Source organism: Paramisgurnus dabryanus, chromosome 1 (assembly GCF_030506205.2).
Source record: "Paramisgurnus dabryanus chromosome 1, PD_genome_1.1, whole genome shotgun sequence".
In the NCBI taxonomy this organism is placed as follows: Eukaryota; Metazoa; Chordata; class Actinopteri; order Cypriniformes; family Cobitidae; genus Paramisgurnus; species Paramisgurnus dabryanus.
In genome coordinates, this window is record NC_133337.1 from 31248510 (window position 1) to 31272583 (window position 24074).

Here is a 24074-nt window from a genome sequence, read left to right on the forward strand (position 1 = left end):
ATCAGCAGTAAGGGCCGTGTCCACAAAACAACATCCTTGCCTGGGTTGCGTATGTGTGGGGCGGGTCTATCAAAAGAAGGTCCAGATTTTAATGGGGTAGGGGCGTGTTTGTTTCTGCAATTTCAAATGTCAACATTGGCTTTCAGAGATCATGGACCCTGCCTTTAATTAAATATATTTTTGAATTTTAAAATATATTTAGTAAAATATATTTAGTAGGGCCGGGACTCGATTAAAAAAATTAATCTAATTAATTAGAGGCTTTGTAATTAATTAATCGAAATTAATCACATTTTAATCACATATAAATATTTGACCTGAGAACATTGAGAAGTTATTTTTTCACATGGATATTTAGTATACCATGAATTAATTGTTGTTGTCTGAAGTCATGATGAACGCTAGTTGGAGCTCCAGTATATTCGGTCCGCCGAAAACTCATCCAATGAGAAATGTTCCGCGGTGCAAAAATAAGTGTGATTAAAATGTGTTAAAAATGTTTATCGCATTATTTTTTGTGTAATTAATTAATCCTAATTAACGCGTTAAAGTCCCGGCCCTAATATTTAGTTTTAACCTTCATATGTTAATATATATTTCAAAATGTATTTCAGGGGCAAAAATTTAATTTCTAATTTTACAACCTATATGGTCAGGACTCTCCTGTGAAAGAGATTTTGAATCTCAGAGAGATTTTCCTGATTAAATAAAGGTCAAATATATATATATATATATATATATATATATATATATATATATATATATATATATATATGGCAAAAAATATATATTTTCCTTTCTAAAATATAAAAGTTTTTACAAAATGTATACAGTATAAATTGTATAAAATTATAAATATATTTTGGCAGTTGAACAGTTTACATTTAATTTTAATATTTTTAAACCTGTTATGTTTATAGGTTTGTAACATACATAAGTTTTTCTTCCAATGCGATGTTAATATAAATGCTTTAAAATATATTACAAAATATAAAAAATGGCCAAAAAAATATATTGGTAAGACATTTTTCAAAATATATTTTAGCATACATTTTTTTGAATGGCCACTTGAAACATTTTTTTTTTTTTTTGGCTGTATGGGATCAGCGTTTACATTGAAAACATCTTTGTTGTGCAACATGCATCAGATGGTTACCCAGACAGGAGAAGATTCCAGGCCGAATCTGCAATGGAGCTGCTGACTTTGGCAGGAATCCGGGGCTGTTTCAGCCCGGAGTCGTATGCGGTCTAGCAAACGGGCTGTAGATGGACATGCCATCCGATGCGGAGACAAATTATATGATAAGTTCATTTAAAAACTAGACTAAACTGTTCACCCTATTTTTGCACACCTGTCCGTTTATGTTGTCCCATGTCTGAGAGCAGAACGACTGGAGGCGAACGAGTGGAATCTAGCGTGTAATGTGACGATGATGGCGTGTCTCACACTTTGAAGATGGTAGAGAAATGAAGCTCTCACATTTCAGAGATAAGACAGGTGGATGCATGGCTACATTACGTTTGTCTGGCTTTTCAACTGCAGACTCTACAGGAATTTCACAGGATAAGGTTAATTGAGTATCGGCATACTTGAGATTAGGCTGTGCAAATCAGTTTCTCTGATGTCTGCAGACACGTTCGCTACATTGAAGTTCCTGAATACATTCAGTGTAGCAAACCTCACTTAACACCTTAAGCCATAAATGATAGATGGCCAGATGCTAGACAATCACAACAATGCAATACACACACACACCGCCATTTATAATGTGAGCGAGCTAATGTGATTTTGGTCTGCGTCCTTCCTTCTGGTTTATCTGTATGTGTGCGAGTGTGTGTTGTGCAGGTGCTGATAATTAAAGTCCTCCACCTGCATGCTGTTGACAGGAGATAATTTACAAGTGAACGCCTTCCTCTGGCCTCCTTTAGAGACTGTCATGCTGTGTCAAGATTGCACTCTCACCAGTTGATGCTTTTTGAATGATTATTTTTTGAAAAGCTATTTCTTTAAGTCTTTAGACTTTTTCTGAAAGTAGAGGGCAAACTCCAATAACTCCAACTCCCTAAACTCAAATGTACAGCTGTCTAAATCAGCTTCCATGTTCAGTAGTCTAAATTGCAAAATCCTTTCAGTGCACTGGAATGTTAGTTTCCTAAAAATTCCCAAAATACAATACAAAAACCAGTAAGCGTGGATGGTCCCTATGTTCCCTTATCGAAAATCATGTGACCTTTTCTGAAGCTCTCCAACTGAAAATCGTGCAAGCCAACTCAATAAACTTCATGAAATGCAAACTTTTATAAAGAACTTTTATAAAGACAAACGTTTGATTTAGTTTTTAGTGCTGGGCAAAAATTATTCGCGATTAATCACATACAAAATAAAAGACTTTTTGCATGTGTGTGTGTCTACTGTGTGTAATTATTATGTATATTTAACCACACACACATTAATTCATTTCAGAAATGTTTAATAAATATATAAATAAATAAATAAATATATAAAGTATATATATATATATATATACACACACACACACACACACATAAATGTTTCTTAAATACATACATGAATGTGTGTGTGTGTTATATTAACATAATAATTACACACAGCACACACTTATGTTATGCAAAATAATCACTTTTATTTTGTATACAATTAATCGCGATTAATCTTTGCCCAGCACTAGTTTTAATATAAACATACACTGCTTGACAGGAAGAGACCACAATCTATTTAATATTTAAATGTAATATTCCTCCACATTTATGCATGGATATATAAGAGCATAATGAAAGTGTTTTTCCTAATAACTGTTTAAAAATTAAGTCATAGAGATGTTGGTCACAGGAAAATAAGTGAACAGTGTCCCAATGTGAAGTGAGCTAGGGTCCTTACCAATGCCCGGACCTGTGTACACGATATATTGATTCAAGAACTCTGGAGCTAATTGAGATGTTGTACACAACAAGATTGAGCACTGCAATTAATATGAATAGGGGACAATGCAACGCTCAATATTCAACATAACCCTGCCTTCCAGGTAAATGAACCAATCTTCAATCAATAAAGACTGATAATTTTTCTGGGGGCGGGGCTCTGAACAGAGTAATGTGAGGCGCTTGCGAACCTGTGTGCATGCGCGGCAGCTAAAATAACCTCGGAAAAGGTGTTTCAGTGCAATTTGAGCTTAAGAAACAATAGTTGTGGTACAGTTTATGTAAAATGTTTGGTCAGAAATGTGACCCTGCCTGTGAAAAGTCAGATTTTATTTGCTGTTTTTTACATACTGTAAAACCATCCCAAAGAACTTTTTGTGAACATATAACCTTGATAGCTTTAATATTGACTGAAGAAGGTCCTGTCAAAGATCGAAATCAATGACTGAAACCAAACTTTGATGCTTGTTATCTCCGAATTAGATTTTCATAGACAGGGTCACAAAGGATGTGATTATAGCACGTGATTTTAGAGATATCTGTCATTCTCCATTTAAGTAGAAAGGACTTTAGTCTTGCATGACTAAAATAACTGCCTGGAGCCGTTGCAAACATGGCTGAATATTAGCTCAGTTTCTCCTGTTTCTGATTTATTGGAGATGGTTTCTTAAGGAGTCAGGGGAACTCATTATTGGTGAAGAATCTTGTACATTCAACAACCTAAAGTGTTGAAATAAATAAACGGATGAAGTGCGGATGCACATTCACGGTGTTCAACCGGTCAATTCAATGGTCTGTCCCAGACTAATTAAATTATTTCAACAATCAAAACTTGATATACAGGTAACCTAGACGGTAAAATGATGGCCATTGCTTGCTGGGTTAAGCTGACATTGATACTGGTTTTGCTGATCTGGAAAAATAATTACACATTTTGTGATTATTTAGTTTGGCTTTCATACTAAAAGCCTTCACATTCTTATTTCACATGTTAAGATTTTATGCTCTGAAAGGACACCAGTCACAACTGGATCTTTTTCCTTCTGAATGTCACCAAATGCTCAGATCAACTCTGATTGTTTTGCCTTCACGCCTACGCTTCATTTCCCAAAGCAATCATCTCTCAGGGGTTGTGGCGTTGAACGGAGGCAAACCCAGCGAGACCATCTGATAATTTTATCGCGCACCAAAGGGAGCCCTCGTCTTGTGTGAATATCTCAGTTTGAAGTGACTTGCCATCGCCTTAGCCCAGAGGTTTTGATTTGGATTGGGATGAAGGACATGAACTTACTTTTCCATCACACATTCAGTTGGTTATGTCTGCCTTTAATACTAAATAATTTTTTTTTTCTTTAATATATTAACTTAGAGGAAAAGTTTACCCAGAAATTATTTACTCACTCTCATGCCATCCCAGATGTATATGACTTCAATTCAGCTGACACAAACAAAGATGACATGTATTTGCTTTTTGGGTCTTTTGGATCAATTTCCTTCTATTAAGAAAGGAAAGGCACGAAGGTGAGTAAAAATATTTTTAGGTGCACTATTCCTTAAATCAAAATTTAGATGACTAAATCCAGAATGTGCTATTTTAAGTATTTTCCAGGGAAGTTAGGGAAAGGCCTGTGAGCGAACCGGAGACATTTAAACTCTGCATGTGTTCCTCAGAGGTTCTCCAAGACCAACTAACCTGTCTGCGCTCATGGCCTACATTGCTTAAAAGCATTCTGTAATGCATTATAAATGAGCATGGGGCTCTGTTTAGACAGCCCCTTCGCTGAAGTAGGGCAAAGCTTTGGACATTCCCCAAAATTTCACCCAGACTAAATTCTTGAAAAACTTACCACGTCTCAAGGAGGGTAAGGATCAGTCAGCCGAGCATTTATCATTACAAACAGGGAGAGTTTTGGAGGAACGGTTTGATTAAACGTTCTGTCTTTATCTAACATTTCCATTTATGAGGCAAACAAGACTCCACTCAAATGTTTATGCCCTTTGTAAGTTATGATTCAAGAGTAACAGCGGTCATGTGACCACTCTACATCTACCAAAAGTGTACTTAAGGCTAAGATTGCATGGTTTTGTTTCACAAAGTATGTTTTTCTCCACCGTTGCACCGCACAAGTGCATCACATTATCCTGTATGTTTTTACAGTGTATCTGATCTTATTAGCAATCCAAAGTGTGTGTGAACAAGTTGAGATGTGAATGGAGATTGTTGGTGAATGGTTCGTGCTCTGGCTTGTCCATGGCTACAGAGTTGTTGTCGAATTACGGTATAACAACCACAAGGGCTTAATCGTGACATCTGTTCCACTGGGAGATGTTGCACTCCTTTCCTTCATAAACGATCAGATAACACATGCTTTGAACTTATTTGTATTCTAAAATACTGATATTTTAATCTGTATATAACTAACATTCTTGCATTTGGTGGAAGTATTTATGTTTAGTTGGGGACTGAGCTCACACCCTTTGCTCTGCAAACACAACACCAGGCAGGGCTCAAAATTAACTTTTTTATTTGGTAGCACTGGTGCTCCCAACTTTAAAGAGTTAGGAGCACCAGCAAAAATGTAGGCGCATCCATCCAAAAATTAAAAGGCACCAAAACTACAATGTATATGTTAATAGATTTATTTTATTAAAAATAAAACGCCAGCATTTAAAATTTGGTCTTCTTTTTATTTTATTTTTTGCTGCATAGATTCCAAAATTAATACCCAAATGCTGTTGAAATAGTATAGCAATAATAATTTAACAATTACAGGTAAAATGATTAAGATTACAATAGAAAATCTAGCAAACACGTAAAACACTGATTAAATGGGACATTACAAAAGTGACCTTAATATAGAAGGCTAATATATATATATTGGTATTGATAACTGCATTACCAGGATGCTATTACTACTAAATAAGCAATGTTTTAAAAAATACTATAAAAACATACCATCATTGTCGTGTTCCACATCAACATGGACCACAAGGATGTTTGTCGGATGTCCATTCACCAGCGCATGCCCACATACACTATCAAACACTCTGACAGACAGGTCGGTGTCTCCATCAATAATGAACACATTTGTCATGACACTACTTGTGTTTTTGGCACTTTCGCCATGTTTAAGCAAGGTCTGGCGCTTAAAATGTTTTGATTCCGCCACCAACGCAGTTTTACAGGATTTACAGTAAACACAGTAAGTTAAATCGAGCCATTCTCATAGCGGAGACACTCGTAATCTTTAAGCCACTCTCTCCGAAAGGTTTAACGTCAAGTCTTATTTTTCGGTGGTGGAGTCGCATTTGTTTCCTGATTGTCGTCATTAATTACAGTAGTAACATTGGCTGTAGTCGGCTTGTTCTCGTCATGCTCGCGGTTTCGTCTTTCACATTTTCGCGCTTCACGTACCAACGTAGCACGGCAACAAGGAATGACTGACGCTCATATTAGCCAATCTGCGGTCTTCATTAAACGTAAAAACTTAATGGTGAAATTTGATTGGTTATGTAACGTTGGAGAGAACACTGAACCTGGGTCGGCAGCACGCAGCATCACAATCTAAATCAAGTCGCACCACACAACAAAATGGGCAGTCGCACAAATGCTCCCAAATATATTTTAAGGTCGCGCAGATTAAATTTCGGTCGCATATGCGACCAAAATAGTCGCAATTTCGAGCCCTGCCAGGGGTTAAATAGGTATAGTCCATCCCGTGACCCATCAACATATTTTAAAATATGAGGAAACACACTGTCATTTTATTAATAAAATGGGTAACACTTGAAGGGGTGTTCATAAGACTGACATGACACAGTCTTAATCATGACATGACACGTGCTATGAACATGAAGGAGATTTTATGCACATTTATGCACAACGGTCATTAAGTGTCATTCATTCAATATGTCATTTTTATTGCAAAGATGACACTCTTTGAGATGTTTATGACACGTGTCATGTCATGATTATGAAGGTGTCATGTCAGTCTTATGAACACCCCTTCAATTAAAGTGTTACCATAAAAGGTAAGTTTAATTGCAATATCAACCTACATTATAATATATATTATCTAAATCATTGTCATTGCTAGTCATTACTTAGACTAAACTATTTTTGTGTCATTCATCACAACAGCCAAGCGACTTTGCGCGACCTTTCTTACCCCACTATGCGACCAACCAGTGGGTCCATCCCAAAAAACCCTGCCCTAAACCGTCAGAAAAAAATGGTACAGATATATACATTAGGTACAGATATACCATTAAGCTACTAATGTGTACATTTGAGGCACTAATATGCACTTTTTGATATCAATATGTACCCCTGATGTACAAGCATGAACTGCTAAGATGCAAGTGTGTACTTTTTGAAAGGGTACCATCCCAATGGTAGCCAAGGACCATTTTTTACCTTTATTTTTGATAGTGTACTTACTGAGCTAAGAACAACTTTTACCTTTCATTTAAATTTATGATGACTAGGCCACCCTTTAAAAATAAGTGTCAACAGTTAAAAAGCCTTATAAAAGGACATGCTGATTTGATGTCGAAACTAGATTTATTGGCATGTTAAAAAAAGGATTTTTACATTTTAATCTTAATTTGTTCCTATTGTGTTTCTCTAGATATTCAGCTTTGACCCAGAGAACATGTGAGCCGGTGGAACCAGAGATTTCGTTTGGAAATTCTCTTTCTGGCTCCATCAATATTCGTGACTCAGACCATGATGTCTACCTCCTGCAGATATGATGAATGACGTTTTCTCGACATGGTGAAGCTGAGAATTTGAGCGTCCACCATTGACAGCTGCCAAGAAGACAGAAGTCAGATGGCTGTTTGGCAACTACTTTCAAGCGGCTCCTGAAGGACTTTAATGAGATTGTTGCCCACGACCTTGCCTTGCCATTTCGGGTGTTATGGATACAGAAGATAAAGAAAAGACTCTATGTAATCTCTAGATGTGTTTGTACTGCTGTGAAGCCATTGGTCGGCATCTCTTGAAGTAGCAGAAACAGATTGGTTATCGTGGTTACCCAATTTCGATTTTATATCACGTTTTATTCGTACAGTATATCGTACGCAAGATGACGGACAAAGTTTAATAGTTCAAACATGATTTGAAATCTTATTTCCAAGGAACTTGCATCACTATTATATAGGACACTTTGTAAGACCTTGAAACATATGTTACTACTGAAATTTGGGGTGCGGGGGGAAATTACTTTTACAGCAATAGCAATACAAAAACGTTTAGGATAAACTTGTCATTTATTGATCTATGAACCAAGACCGTACAAAATGAAACTTGACTAAGTGGGATTGCTTTCCAGATCTTTACACACACACACACACACACACAATCATGTATCTGAGGGTTACTTCACTGTAGAAATACAGTAACTTTATTTCTATCCCTGTCAAAATTGTGCACTGAGTTGAAACAGATTAGACATAGATAACAGTAGCCACTAATAGGCTGTGAGTATTCACCTGCAATAACACACAGCATTGTGCTGAATTGTGTTGTGTATAGAGGAGAAATTGTTGTGATCTTGTTTTAACTATTTAAGGTGAATCTAATAGTTTTCCCTCGTGGAGGGAAGAGAGATACATTATGTTTTGGAGTAATAAGTTATAATGGTAAAAATTGCCTTACGGTAAATCTGTAGTACATGCCTAGCACCTTGTTCTGTGATAGTGGTTGGTACTTCAGTTGAAGTGTGATATGGCCGTCCACCTGTTAAACTTCTTTCTGTTTTTATTATGGGGTTAAAGGTGCGGGTGGGGGGCAGCTGAGTTGTAATTGCACTTGTTAACTTTTTACTGTTACAACCTGGCAGAAATAAAGATTTATCTTTTGCAGTGTTTTCGGATGTCTACCTTTGGATCTCTTGTCCTTTCTCTTTAAGATTAATTTAAACTTTTACTAGTTATTTGCACTCTTAAAGATGTCGGCTTGTTTTTAACCAAAGTTTGGGTCAAACTGGGACGAACTCAATCTGTTGCATTGTAATTAAACTTTTGCTGGTTTGTTTTAACCCATTGTTGGGTCAAATCTAAAAATTGTCTTGGTTAACTGAACCAAGGGGGTTGAGTTTTTTTCCATTTTGACCCAATGCTGGGTTGAAAAGAACACAGCTTTTTTAAATGTGCATTAGCTTAAATTTCTCTTCAAATTGAAATGTTTTTTAAAGGGGTCATAGCGTACATCAGGGGTGCCCAACCCTGCTCCTGGAGGGCTACCATCCTGCATATACTTTAGTTACAACCCAGCTCCAACACACTTGTCTGTAATTATCAAGCAACCCTGAACACCTTGATTAGCTGCTTCAGCTGTGTTTGATTGGGGTTGGAGCTAAAATTTGAAAGAGGGTAGCCCTCCAGGAACAGGGTTGGGCACCCTCGGCGTTCAAAATTTTAATTTATTTTAATTTTTTGACCCAAAACTAGGTCAAAATGGGAATTAATTCATCAGATTAAAGGGGACGTTTTATGATGTAAAATAAATATTTGGTGTCCCCAGAGTATGTATGTGAAGTTCTAGCTCAAAATACCAAATAGATAATTTATTAACATGTTAAAATTGCCACTTTGTAGGCATAAGCAAAAGTGTGCCATATTTGGATATCTTTTTTTAATGCAAATAAGCTGATCTCTGCACTAAATGGCAGTGCATGGATAGCGAAGATTAAGAGGTGGTATTACGGGGAGCCAAATTTCAATTACCTATTTTTCACATGCTTGCCGAGAATGTATTACCAAAACTAAGTTACTGGGTTGATCTTTTTCACATTTTCTAGGTTGATAGAAACACTGGAGACCAAATTATAGCGCTTACACATGAAAAGGTCAGATTTTCATGAAATGAAATACATATAATCTACTAAAGTCATTTCAACTTAGATTTTTTTTCTAGTGATAAGTTGCTGTAACTTTAAAATAAAGTTGAAATAAGTTTTAAAATAAAGTTGAAATAAGTAACGATAATGCAACACTATGTTACAATAAAGTTGTAATGACTTGAAAATTTAAGTGCAAAAATAACATTTACATTGTATGCTGGGTTGTTTCGACAAAACATGTTAGGTTGTGTCCCATAATGGAAATATTTTTTTTGTGTCAGTTTAACCCAATGGTTGAGTTGACCAAATGCTGGGTTTAAAATAAGCCCAGAATAGTGTGCAAGACGTTTTAAAAGACTAAAGATACTGTCCAACGCCCCATCCTTCTTAAAAAAAAATTGCAATGCATTGTGACAGCTTCACAAATGATTTAGCACCTAAATGCGCCAATGTAACAATTCCAGGCCTTGTTAAACAACTTCAATCACTCTTTCTTAAAGTTTGTAACCTTCATCTGGAGTAGTATGTGACAAATAGCCAGGAACAATACAAGGTTTGGCTGACTTTCCCATTTTTTACTTCAGGTCCTCCTTATTTTCTATCACCTAATTGTGACTTGGCAGGCCAAGTTTCTAAACACTGGTGACGATGTGTAAATGTGGGTGGGCACATTCAGTTTTTGAAATGCAAGGATCTGTTTGGACTAGAGAAGGAAAATTTGAGATCTGAAACTTACAGTATGTTTCTATAGTTCAACAAACTCTTTCATCCCGAAGGATCAGGGAAAATGTGACTCTTATTGCATTTGGCAGAAACTTTTATCCGAATAGAATTACACTGCATTCAATCTAGACATTTTTTTATCATTATTTCCCTTAGATCAAACCCATAACCCCCTACCTCAATGATCAACCAGTTGAGCAACAGGAACACATAACTCAGGGGATTTAAAGGGGCTACGTCCTTATAATATGGCCCCTTCCCATACACACCCACATGTCTAACCCAGCATTCAAAAAAGCAGTCACCTTAAAACAGAAATGCTGTTGATTACATCTCCAGAGAAACGCCAGAAGCACCTGCATCTCTCCCTCTCTCCACACTGAAGGTGTCTCTGGTGGACGGTTGAAAGGAGTCCTCTGGCTCTAATTGGTTCCAGGGCTGGAGGCTTGTCTCTAAGGGGGCAGCAGAGCTCAAATGAGTTTGTGAGACCAGCTATTTCTGAATTTCCTGTCTGAACATAGAAACCCTGGGCCACTGAAGTGACAAAGCCAACAGCTGTAAAACTCTTGAAAAACCAACCCTGTCCGAATGTTTGTAAGAGAAAGACACATCATTAAAGCTTGTGAGATGGTGGTAGAACAAGCCGAGAAACACATGTGGCATAGGTGAGAAACTTGAGATGAGAGAAAGCCCAAACCGAGTCTGAATTTCTTTGTGTAGCTATAAAGATTTAAAATAAAAATACTGTACATCGCTGCCACATTTGTTGAAAACGTTGGCTCATATTTGCAATTGGCAAACATTTAAAGGGGACATTTCACAAGACTTTAAGACGTAAAATAGATATTTGGTGTCCACAGAGTACATATTTGAAGTTTTAGCTCAATATAACAAATACGTAATTTATTATAACATGTTAAAATTGCCACTTTTTTGGTTTAAGCTAAATGTGCCGTTTTTGGTGTGTCCTTTTAAATGCTAATGAGCTGATGAAATGCAAACACTGATCACCATAATAGTGATTTGTTAAAATTGAAACTCGATTGTGCGCTGTCAGTTTTCTTTGTTCTATATCTTTTTCCGCACTAAATAGCAGTGCCGTGGTTGGATAGTACAGATTAAGGGGCGGTATTATAATAATAAGATCCCCTTTTGACATCACAAGGGGAACCAAATTTCAATGACCTATGGTTTTACTGTTACTGGGTTGTTCTTTTTCACATTTTCTAGGTTGATAGAAGCACAGAGGACCCAATTATGCACAGCGCAGTATGAGGTATACATTTTATCAGTATGTGTGTCCCATGGGATCGAACCCATGACCTTTAGCACTGCTATGCCATGCTCTACCAAATGAGCTACAGGAAGAAAGCATTACAGAATAAAATACCAAAACAAATTTACTTGGATCTCACTCAACATATATAATTAAAAAAGCAGTGGCCCTTAGCTCCCATGGGCTTATGGGATAGTAAAGTATCCACTGGTTGCACACTTCAGAATAAGAAAGCGGAACAGACAATAACATAATTGTTTTACACCATATAAACACACCATTTGTCACTAGGTCCTGGATCCAACTCTGACATGGCAACAAATCATAATAAGCGCATTAATCGATTAAAGGCCTATTTATAGCCCTGCCGCTATCTTGTGTCTGAGGGGAGGCAGGGAGCTTTGTTCAATGGGTTGTGTGAAGTTAGCATTAAACAGATTATCTCATTAAGCAGAGTCAGGGTCCGTTATGCATGCATAAAAACTTTATCATGGTCTCAGATGAGCTATTAAATATTACAAGCCCACCGAACACACTGAAGTTACATTCACCTAATGCGGACACCATGGCCCTCGTGGGATTACGTCTGACCGTATGTGTATTTAATTCTGATGTTTTGTCAGTATTTATGTCTTTCTAAAAATAAGATGCACTGTTTGCCCCAGTTTGAGTGAAATTACCTTTCAGTGGCTTCCCCTAACAGCAATTTTGTTATCTCATACAGATTTTCGGCACAGAGGATATTTGTAGTGAAACTAGGGCAGCAATCTATGTCAGAGACCTCTGATGCTTTCTGCAGGAAAGTGACTGGATGTGATTTATCAGATGTTTAGGTACTGATTGATCACCATATAGATGTTGTACCTGAGGCACTCTTGAAAACGCCAAACAGATTGACACATGACCATGGTTGCGCAAATTAAAATGTGAAAATGTGCCCAATGGAAACACGGCAATTACGCTCCCATATACAGCGGGGGAAATAAGTATTTGACACATCAGCATTTTTATCAGTAAGGGGATTTCTAAGTGGGCTATTGACACAAAATTTCCACCAGATGTAGCCATCAAGCCAAATATTAAAATTCATACAAAGGAATCAGCTTTTGTTGGTGATTACAGCTTCTAGATGCCTTTTGTATGGAGAAACCAGTGTCTGCATTGCTCAGGAGTGATTCTGACCCATTCTTCCACCACACAAATGGTCTTTAAATCTTGAAAGTTTCTTGGGCCTCTTTTTTTATTAACTTTTATCTTCAGTTCTCTCACTGGGCCATTCAAGCAACTTGATTTTCTTTCTTTGAAACCAATGCATTTTTTCCTTGGCCTTGTGTTTGTCCACCCTCTTTTCATTTTTAGCTTTCTGGTAGATGGCAGCAGATTTTTATCCAGATTGTCCTGGTACATTTCTCCATTTCTCCTGCCTTCAATAATATGAAATCTGCCAGTCCCCCTTCCTGAAAAGCAGCCCCAAACCATGATGCTTCCACCCCCAATTTAACTGTTGGTATGGTGTTCTTGGGGTGGTGGGCAGTGCCGTTTCTTCTCCAAACATGGTGTGTAGAATGACTGCCAAAAAGATCAATTTTGCTTTCATCTAACCATACTATAGTCTGCCAATATCCCAGAGGCTTCTCCAAATGCTCTTTTGCAAACTTTAACCGAGCCTCAACATGCTTTTTGTTCAGCAGTGTAGTCTTGCATGGTGAGCGTGCATGGATGCCATGGCGGTTCAGTGCATTGCTTAGTTTTCGTTGAAACAACAGTACCTGCTGATGCAAGGTCTTCCTGAAGTTCTGCCCGAGTGGTTCTTGGCTCTTGAAGAACTCACCTGATTATTCTTTGGACTCCTCAGAAGGGATCTTACGTGGAGCACTTGATCGTGGTTGGTTTATGGTGAAGTGATGCTCTTTCCATTTGTGGATAATGGCCCCCACAGTGCTCACAGGAACATTTAGCATTCTGGAAATACGCCTATAATAATTCCCCCATTTAATGATAAGATTGCGAAGATCTTGAGAGAGTTCTTTGCTTTTACCCCTTTATGAAGTCTTTCCTGTGTGCCTGCTGGGTAATGAGAAGCCTTTATAGGCCATCAATACGGAATAAAGCAGCTGATATCAATTAGTACTGATAGGGGGCAGGGTTTCTCTCTCAATACTGACAGATTTCAGGTGATCTCCTGGCTTTCTATGCCATTTTGCACCTTGTTCTCTTCATGTGTTCAGTACTTATTCCCTGTGTCATTTCACTTTATTTATTATGACTCAACTTGTATACTTAAATGTTCTGATTTCTTTGTATGAATTCAATATTTGGCTTGATGGCTACATCTGATTAAAAATTTGTGTCAATAGCCCACTTACTGATAAAAATGCTGATGTGTCAAATACTTACTTTTCCCGCTGTATCACATAAAACTCTCAGGTTAGGCGGTTTTTCAAGCACTTCAAACAAGGAATATATGGAAAAACTGCAATGGAAACAGTTTTTTTTTTCATTTATATGTCACCTGACGTGTTAAAATCACATGATCATTCTTTAAATATGGTGCAGTATGTTTGATTGGAGACAAAGGAGGTGTGGTCGACTTCATGTGCTGTCAAGTGTATGGCATCAAAATACCGCAAGAGCGATTCAGGAGTTGACTGCTCTGTATGCTTTCGAGTCGATTTCACAGTATTTTGATGTCATCCGCATGTCGGTCAGCACAGCACCATGGTTTATGTAATTACTTACCGTGAGAGAACAAAATTAAGTTTTAGTTGCATAACATTGCTAAATGAAAACGTCGTCATTTCGCCATATTTTTTGTTGACATTTAGGAAACTGTGCAAATCTTTAATAGCAACACAGCGTTTGATGTAAAATTGATATAATTTAGGATTCTAAGTCAACAAATGACATCATTAATACAAAAGGAAAAATGTCCATTACATTAAAGCACACAAAGTGCTTAATATTATGCTGTCATACAATAGAGGAGAGCATTATCGGCCTGATCTCACAGGAACTCTTACGTATTTTAGGAGTTGGCTAATTCGTATAAATCCATAAGAAGTGAATCATATGATTATCATAATTATTTATTAGCATAAAACAATAATGAAACCCCGCCCTTAGCACCAACGTCACAGGGGCAAAGCAAATTGTACAAAAACACACAAATGTGGGCAATCACTTTTTTACTTATTTGTATTTGTAAAACATAAATATGTACACTAAAGTTGGGCAACGTTTTGTCCGGGCTGAACGCAGCCCTGATTCTAGGCAGTGAGGTCAACTAAACACTATTGGCCATTTTAAAGGGGGAGGAGTCATCAATATGTACTGTAACTTCTTGCATCAAATAAAGCTTCAAGGCACTCCAGTGGGTATAACTTCTTGCCAAATGCTCAATGTACAACATAGGCATTTGCACTAGCAAAACATAACACAAAAGGGCAAAATATCTTCTTTCTGAAACAAGGAAAAACAAACACAGGGACACAGATAGCAAGCTGTTCACACAGACTTATCGCCCGACTGCCGGAGGAGTTTGGCAGATGAGGAAATTTGTCCCAGTCAGGAGATTAGGCCTTTGGAATTCAATCACCACCGGCTAATCTGGTTTGTTTGGCTTGCATGGGTGCAAAGGCAATTTTCAGCTAAAGGCATTAAGGGCTTTACTTCAGTCTGGTAATTGATTGTTTGAGATGAGAGGGGAAATTAGAAAACACAAATGGAGGAAGAAAAGACATTGCCCTTGTGTTTACAATAGTTCTGTAAAGCTAATGAGGAGAAAACTTAAACCAAAGTTACGGATGAGTGTCAAATTAAAACAAACAAATATTTAAATAGCCTGTTTTGTCACATTCGATTTTTGCTTTTTCACTCCCGTTTTTTTCCAGTTAAACTCTTACAAACTCATAAACAAATGATGGCCTTTCAGAATTAATCAAACTCTTCTGCATTTTGATTTGTAGGCCTATATGACGTGACACTTGATTTAAAGCTCCCGTTCTTTCTGTATTTTTGAAGCTTTGATTGGTGTTTACAGTGCACAATATAACATGTGTTCATGTTTCACGTGTAAAAAAGCAGTATTTTTCACACAATTTACTTATCTGTATAGCACTGTTTTCACTGGCCTAAAAACGATGAAGTCCCTCCTTCAGAAATACGCTTCGAGTTCTGATTGTGACGTTTGTAGGGTGAACGTATACGTGCCATTCTTCCTGGACGCGTCCTGGCCAGTACTTCGGTGCGTCTTCCGGAAGTCGTATTTGTTGACCCCATACCCCATTCAGTTAAAAACATAAGACAAACAATCGTAGTTTCATTCTTACCTTAAAATGTAACTGTTGCTTTTCTGTAATATAATAATAATAATCCTCTATGACGTATGCGGTCGACAAATATAACTTTCAGAAAACGAACCCGAAATCCTGGCCAGGACGGGTCCGGGAAGAATGTCATGTATGGTCACCCTAGTAGTTTGTTTAGTGTGTTTTGATTCGATAGAAGCTTAGCTTGCCATTAGCTCATGCGACTGACATACTCCATGTAATTCAACTTCAATTTAACTTTAATTCAAAAGTTGTGTAAAAAATGTGTCAACTTATATTTTTTAAGTTGAATTATCTAAAAATTTTAAGACAACAACTTAATTAAATTTAAGAGTAGTAACTGTAGTAAATTGAATTGCAATTACAATGCTGTAACTGTAGTAATTTCTGTAACCGCAATTATTTTAATAACTTTTATTTACATATTTTTTATATCAGAAAGAAGAATGCACACTTTTAAAAATAAAAGTGCTTCATGATGCCATAGAAGAACAATTTCTGGCTGAATGGTTTCATAAAGAAACTTTGGTTCATAAAAGGTTGTAGTAAAATTGGTTCTTTGTATTATAAAAAGGTATTAAAGAAATGAATCTTGAACATTCGACTGAATTGTTTTCCAAAAATGACTCTTCTATGGCATTTTTTTTATAAATACAATACAACAGGGTTTATACTTTTTATATCTGTCTATCTGCCAAAAAGCTTTGTTAACCAGACCCTTCAAGCCAAAAAGGCGAGAAAAGAGAAGTAATAAATGTTGGTTAGGACTATTACATTTATTATTCCACATTATTTCATGCACTTGGCAGATGCTTTTATCCAAAGCGACTTGCAGTGCAAAGCTATTCATTTTATCACTATGTGTGTTCTCTGGGGATAAAACCAATGATCTTCGTGTCGCTAATGCAGTGCTATAACTGAGCTATATAATGTTAAAAATAAAGGTGCTTAAAAGGTTCTTCACAGTGATTAATTTTTGGTTCCTCAAATAATCATTCAGTCAAAGAACCATTTATTTGATAGCTTTTTATCATCTAAAAACTTTATTCATCTACAGAGAACTTTTTTTTTTAAACAGAAAGATTTTTTTATGTTAAAAATAATGTTTCTATGGCATCATGAAGCACCTTTATTTTTAAGTATTTTAAAGCAATTTTTTGCAGTCTGATGTTGTTTTAACCAACAAATTGCACTAATCTCGGTTATTTATAACTTTAATGTACAATGTAAAAATCCAAAGTTGACATAGCACATAGGGATGAATTTTCCTCTTTAAAACTATAACAGTGAAATTGATCTTTAAAATCTGTGCCTGCTTCTTGCATTACTAAATGACTATGTGCCTCCTGCTGAATGCAGAAGGTCAGTGAACAGCAGCTGGGCAGGCACAAGCTTCTCCCATCCCAGCTGGAAATACTTATAGTGAATGGACAGAGTGACTACATACAACCTCCCACAAACATCTGCCCTTTACTGCTTTGAGTTCTAATACAACTGTATTGATTTTATGTTTCTATGTGAGGAAAAACAAAGGCGGGGAGGAATTTAATTTTGGGGCGTGCATTATTAACACATTGCTGTTGTAACCAAAGGATTGGATTGAGGAGTAATTTAAAATAAATCCAGAAATGTTGATACAATACTGGTATTCGTGTTCAACATACACACTTCATAGGTTGCCAGCCTTATAATCCTTACATTCTTAATTTGACTGTAATGAGTGTGAGTATTATTTAATTTCATCTTAATAAAAATATTTGAAGAGAGTAACATACCTTAGTATCCCCTTCACTCAAATCAGCACACGTGAGCAGTTAAGACATGGATCACATTGAATAACATTGCGCTGGTGACATCTGGCGGACAATGCAGACATTACCTGTGAATATATCCGTTATGCTAATATAAATTTTGGTTCAATTATTAAGATAGGTAAAATTGTAATATCGGCCGAAATTTCCTATATTTATCTAAATTGGGTATTTGCGAGGAGAGAGAAAGAGGAGATTTGAAGCTATTGTTAAGACAAAACTAAGAAAAACAACTGCAGACACTTGTTACCCAAAGGCTATGTCTGAAATAACGACCGTTTATATGGCCGATTACTATAACGCCTGTAGAATGAATACATTCCCTTTCACATCCCGCCACCGTCCATTTTCAACTTTATATACGTTTACCTTTTTGAATTTGGCGGCTGCTTTTCTCTCGTGTCCCATGTGATCGCGTAATAAGCAATTGCAGACGGAAAAAATGTGTTATCAAAATAAGTGTGCCATCTCAATGAGGCGCTGCGCAGATTGAACGGCATACATCAATAAACTACCGCGAGAGCAGATGCTAGGATTCGTTTAGAATCGCTCTCGCGATATTTTGATGTCATATATTTACGGTCTGCAAAGCGCGTGAAGCATTAGAAGTTTACATTATCTGTGTATTATGTAGCGTTTACGCAGCTTTGATGTATTATGTATACGATGTAAATTATAAACAATATCATAATAAAATTAATTGTATCTTCAAAGAAATCGGTTTGATGATGGACCATAACGATTGAGAAACATCTTGCCCTGCCTTTTAGGGGTGGGATAAGACATGACCAATCAAATGCAGATAAAACCCCGATACGTCAGGCTTCGAGTTGAAAAGGCTTTTGCTGTGTGCAGGCTATCAAGGGCTGTAGTTTGTATCTATTAAGTGCTTTAAAAATAAATTTTCATTATGACATTTGTAACTCTTTATAATGGTGCTAAAATGCCCATTGTTGGCCTGGGAACCTGGAGGGTAAGTATTGACTTTTTGCTGTTCAGTACGATTTCATTTTGAATGGTTTTTATGCATTTCTGTATAATTTTTTATTTCTATCCAAAGCAAATTGATTAAAATCTATTTTTTTTTTTACAGAAAAACATAATCTTAATGCTATATAATAATTTATGGTATAATATTATTTTTTATTAACTTGCATTTTGCCATTTGTCACTTAAAATAAATACACCACATAGAACTGTTTAGTTTTTATTTTTGTAATGCCTTATAATTTTGGAGTTTTAACAGCTATTTGAAAATGTGTTCAAATGAGATCTAAAACTAAAAAACTGAATTCTTTCACATACTTAGTCTGAACCAGGTCAAGTTACAGAGGCTGTAAAGGCAGCTATCCTGGCCGGCTATCGCCACATTGATGGGGCCCATGTCTATGAAAATGAGTGTGAAGTTGGTGCCGGTATAACAGCTATGATTAACCAAGGAGTGGTGAAGAGAGAAGACCTTTTCATAGTCAGCAAGGTAAATTAACATCTTAATTTCAAGATTTGTTTCTCTTGGGCACATGACTGGAGATACAATACGGTCTCACAAATCTAGTCATGTGCTGTTGAGTGATAATCCACTGTTACGTCATGCCTTTTAAGTGTAATTGTGCATTTACACACATGCAAGTCATGGTTAGAATGACAGTGATTTCTTTAATAACCCAATAGAAATGTTTGTTGTCATATTAGTTTTTGTAGGACTGAAATTTTGCTTAATACATATATTCATATTTTTACAGCTATGGTGCACACACCACGAGAAGCAGTTGGTTAGAGGGGCGTGTGAAAGAACACTAAGTGATCTTAAACTGGACTACGTTGATCTGTATCTAATGCATTTTCCTATGGGTGTTAAGGTAGTACTAGTTCAAAACTGCTTATTTTATATTATGCATGATATTAACATATTGTTATTGTTATATACATATTATTACATTTAATGAAATGTGTAAAAGTAAGAATAAAACACGGACACAGTAACAACTGGTCTGTGTCTTTTAACTGGCAGCCTGGAAAAGATCTTTTCCCATGCGATGAGAATGGCCATGTGTATCCAGACAACAGCAACTTTCTGGAGACATGGGAGGTAATAGACAGTAGACAAAAGCAATTCAAACCAGTTTACTGAATCATTTTGATTCTTATATTTTGCTGATATTGATATTACAACGTTTTTTCTCACAAAGGCAATGGAGGAGTTGGTGGATGCTGGACTGGTCAAAGCCATTGGCATCTCCAACTTCAACCGAGATCAGATTGAGGCAATCCTGAACAAACCAGGACTCAAGTACAAACCTGCCAACAATCAGGTATGGTAATAAGAAGTCTGAAAAGTGTGGATTTTTATAAGCCAAAATCTTTCGTGACACTGATATTTTTTCATGGCCAGATTGAGTGCCATCCATACCTGACTCAGGAGAAGCTTATTAACTACTGTCAGTCTAAAGGCATTACTGTCACTGCATACAGTCCTCTCGGTTCCCCAACCAGACCATGGTAGGTACCAACAGTAGCTGTTCTGTCTTACAAAATAAATCTAAAAAAAACAAAATAGTTTACATGATTTGCCATTGGGTGAGTAAAGATAAATGTACTGGATAGACTCAGTCCTTTATGATAAAAAAATACATATGTACATATACTTAATTTTAAGTCTATTACTATGTTTGAATTCTCTGGACTGAACTTTTGCTGAAATGACAAGTTTGAGCTAAACCTAATCAGTTCTGACACTGTGCAGGGATTACTGGTGATAGATGTTTAATGCTTAAAGTTTATATATATAAATTATTTAAAAAAATATATATCTCACCTATATTGACTAGTTTATACCTATGCATTGGTGCTACATATTACTTAAAGATTATACTTCCCATAGGGCAGCACCAGATGAGCCATCCCTCCTGCAAGAGCCAAAGATCAAGGCTATTGCAGATAAGCACGGTAAAACCACAGCACAGGTAGGTGTAAAAGTAATAGCGTGTAGTAATAATTGGTGTAAAGCGATAAAAGTTTATTACTTCGGATATGATTGTGAAAGTTTATTGCTAGAGCCAACAGCCGTGCATTAAAGGCGGGTTGCATGATCTCTGAAAGCCAATGTTGATATTTGAATTCACCTTAACAGTCTGGACCTTCTTTTACTGTTGATTGGCTACAAGTGTGTTTTGGTATTCGGCCCACTCCCTTTTCCAAAGGGTTTTTAAAAATCATGCACCCTACATTATCTTTTCCTTGCCTAAATTGTTATTTGACTGTAAAATTACGCTTTGCTTTACATTTGCATTATACTCAGAAGCAGCGCTTATCTTCATCATATAATATACTAAACAGAAATCATTCTTTACAGGTCTTAATCCGCTTTCACATGGAGAGAAATGTTGTGGTCATTCCAAAATCCATAAACCCTGAAAGAGTCAAAGAGAACTTCCAGGTACTCCCATTTATATAAAATAATGTGCATTCATGTTGTAGACGTGATGCACCAGTACTGATTTGCAAAAAAAATTGTAGATGCATCAGTATGATAAATAATTTATATTGTATGTCCACTGATTATTATTTTATTCTTGCAGGTCTTTGATTTTAAGCTCAGTAAAGAGGACATGGATACAATCTTTAGTTTTAACAGAAACTGGAGGGCTTTTATGTTAGAATGGTGAGTGATGTTACACAGATTGCCGGATATTCCTCTGGAATATTATACGATTCCTGGAAACACCACCTAATATCCTTTTTCTTGGCTTTTCTTGCAGGGCGTCCAAGCATAAGGATTATCCACTGAATGCAGAATACTGAGTTTATATGAACAGCGTTTGGCAACCGTGACTCCTTTATTTACCTTCCGGGATTACTGAAGTATGACTGTTTGTCTTCGACACAGCAAAGTTTGTGAGAAAGTGATCAAAAATGGTTATAAACAAAACAGTTTATCACATTTACAAACTGAAAGCGTTGACGCAGGTGTGTTAATTTTCAAAGCATTAGTCAATGTGCAAAGCAACAGGTGCTGTTGTGAATAAACTGGAAGTGCTTTTCTAGTCTTACTTCAAAGGGGACTGTGCTAAATCTAAAAATACTCCCCTAAGCAGTCATAACTTGAAAATAAACTTTTACCAACTGTACACAGGTTGTTGCATCATTCAAATAAAAACTACTCAAAATTTATTTCGTTTCAAAACATTTTAAGGGTTCAGTGTGTAGTTTTTTAGCAGCATCTAGCTGTGAGATTGTGAATTGTAACCAACGGCTCAGTCCACTTAAGGCCCTGTCCCAAATGGCACACTCCGGACTTGTGGTCCTCCTCAGAGTCCACACTTTGATGACATCACGTAGTCCAGACTTTAGAGACCCTTGATGTGAGTCCACATGGGTGCACTAGAGTCATATTTTGGGACTCGAGCATCACACCAGAATAGGGTAGGGAAGTTGCCCGTCAGTGTGAACTCCTCCCTTCCGTCGTCTGATTGCCCTTTCGCAAGAACTTCTGGGTTGGTAAAGTGCGCGAAGCCTGCTGCAGTGCGGGCTTTGCTGAAGAACGCATCAAGGGGGCAAAGGAGGCGCTGATGAGCACACTTCAAAGCGTAAAAATGACAGATGGGACACCCTACGGACTCGTAGACTAAGCAAGAACGCGCAATTTAAGGCCACAAGACCGAAAGTCTACATGAAGTGCGCCATTTGGGACAGGATGTTACACACCTCCCTTTCGAATCGCATAGAGAAGCTACGGTAGCCACCACAGGACAAACAGGTCGTTGTCTCAGACAATGTAGTGACAAAACATGCTATATAGAGCAATTTGTCTGTTAAGGGCTACTGTAGAAACATGAGTACAAAATGTTGACTTACATGCAGTGTTCGAATTGAAGGGGGTCTGGGGGGGTCCCGGACCTCCTATAAGCCTTAAGGGACCCCCCATAAAGCACAAAAATATAAATTAGGGGGGTCCCCTGGTTTTTATTAAAATTAAAATACTACATAAATTTAAAATCCTCATTTTGCGTGTCACAAAGCGATACTGTCCATTATTTGTCCCAATTTCGCAATAAAATAATTCAAATGACTTCTGTCCGAAATAAAGAAACTCGCAAGTGCGCCTCTTGCTGTTTTCTGGAGGAATTGACAGACGAGTGTCTCTATCTGCATGTGGAGTATTTTTTACCTCAGTTGCGGTGAGAATCTTTAGTAATCTTTACGTTAAAGGGTTTTTTAAAAAATCTTCTCAAACAATTATTTTATAACAGTGGCAAAGCTATCCACTCAGACTGACGGCTGGTCAACCCAGTCACACAAAATATTTTATTAGGAAAGCAGAAGAAATCACGCTTAAATGATAATAAATTATAGTCTCTTTAATACTTAGCCTATCGCTCAACTACGCATCTTTCAGAAATAAATAATTATTTGTAGAAAGTATCTTTTGCATGTGTTTTTTTAAATCTTGGAAAAATGTAACATGCAGGGCCGAAGTGGGACTCATTTTCAGCCCTGGAGTTTCATGTCTTAGACCGGCCCACTTTAGTTCACCACTGACTAGCCTATATTAAAATAATATAATTAAATCCTCAGTGCACTATTCTTTGCAGCCTTGCAATTAATATATTTTCCAAAAATATTGTTTCCAATTCAATGCAAATAGTCTAAAAACAGTTATGTTTTTGCCATAATCATGCAGCCCTACCATAAGGTATTTTAATATTATTCAATTAAACTTATTCAAAAACTGCTGAAAAGGATCAAATGTTTTCCCCTATACTTTTTCCCCTAGCGTTTTGCATGAAATAGATGAAGAATAACTATTAATAGATTAATCATTGTTACATATATAACTTACCGGTAGATATAAAAAATACGACATTTACCTTTTATCAAGTTATCAACTGCTGAAAAGGAACAAATGTTTTCCCCTATATTTTTTCCCCTAGCGTTTGCATGAAATAGATGAAGAATAACTATTAATAGATTAATCATTGTTACATATATAACTTACCGGTAGATTTTTTTTACATTTACATTTACCTTTTATCAAGGTATCAAGTTGCGCTCAAGTTTATTTTAAATCTAAACGTGCAGCAAGTGCACTCAAATAGACGCATCTAAAACAAAACTCGTGTTCACAGCGACCGCTTTGAAAAGCAGAAGG

The 24074-nt window shown here is 36.7% G+C and overlaps 2 protein-coding genes and 1 long non-coding RNA gene across 3 annotated transcripts in view; 2 read left to right on the top strand and 1 right to left on the bottom strand.

Annotated features, from left to right (window-relative positions):
- Positions 1-8813, top strand: part of shisal1a (shisa like 1a) — a 35961-nt gene extending 27148 nt beyond the window's left edge. Inside the window, exon 5 of the mRNA XM_065284947.2 lies at positions 7572-8813. Coding sequence (XP_065141019.2) covers position 7572 — 1 coding nt within the window. The 3' untranslated portion in view covers positions 7573-8813. The remainder of the gene's footprint in view (positions 1-7571) is intronic.
- Positions 1-18414, bottom strand: part of LOC135779390 (uncharacterized) — a 55325-nt gene extending 36911 nt beyond the window's left edge. The window contains exons 1-3 of the long non-coding RNA XR_010544786.1: positions 18296-18414; positions 17891-17994; positions 10817-10963 (exon numbers count right to left, since the gene is read on the bottom strand). This is a non-coding gene — a long non-coding RNA (uncharacterized lncRNA). The remainder of the gene's footprint in view (positions 1-10816; positions 10964-17890; positions 17995-18295) is intronic.
- Positions 18415-18725: 311 nt separating this feature from the next.
- Positions 18726-22052, top strand: akr1b1.1 (aldo-keto reductase family 1, member B1 (aldose reductase), tandem duplicate 1). Its single transcript, XM_065289769.2, has 10 exons — positions 18726-18899; positions 19236-19403; positions 19669-19785; positions 19938-20015; positions 20116-20238; positions 20319-20425; positions 20808-20889; positions 21279-21362; positions 21505-21587; positions 21685-22052. The coding sequence occupies exons 1-10, from the start codon at positions 18837-18839 to the stop codon at positions 21725-21727; spliced, it is 948 nt and encodes a 315-aa protein (XP_065145841.1). The 5' UTR covers positions 18726-18836; the 3' UTR covers positions 21728-22052.
- Positions 22053-24074: the final 2022 nt, after the last annotated feature.

Excerpts from the sequence above, each read along its gene's own strand:
- akr1b1.1 (XM_065289769.2), top strand. The coding sequence starts at position 18,837 with ATGACATTTGTAACTCTTTATAATGGTGCTAAAATGCCCATTGTTGGC. Across the intron at positions 20,239-20,318 it reads ACAAACCTGCCAACAATCAG|ATTGAGTGCCATCCATACCT; the intron begins GTATGGTAATAA and ends TTTCATGGCCAG. Across the intron at positions 20,890-21,278 it reads ACGGTAAAACCACAGCACAG|GTCTTAATCCGCTTTCACAT; the intron begins GTAGGTGTAAAA and ends CATTCTTTACAG.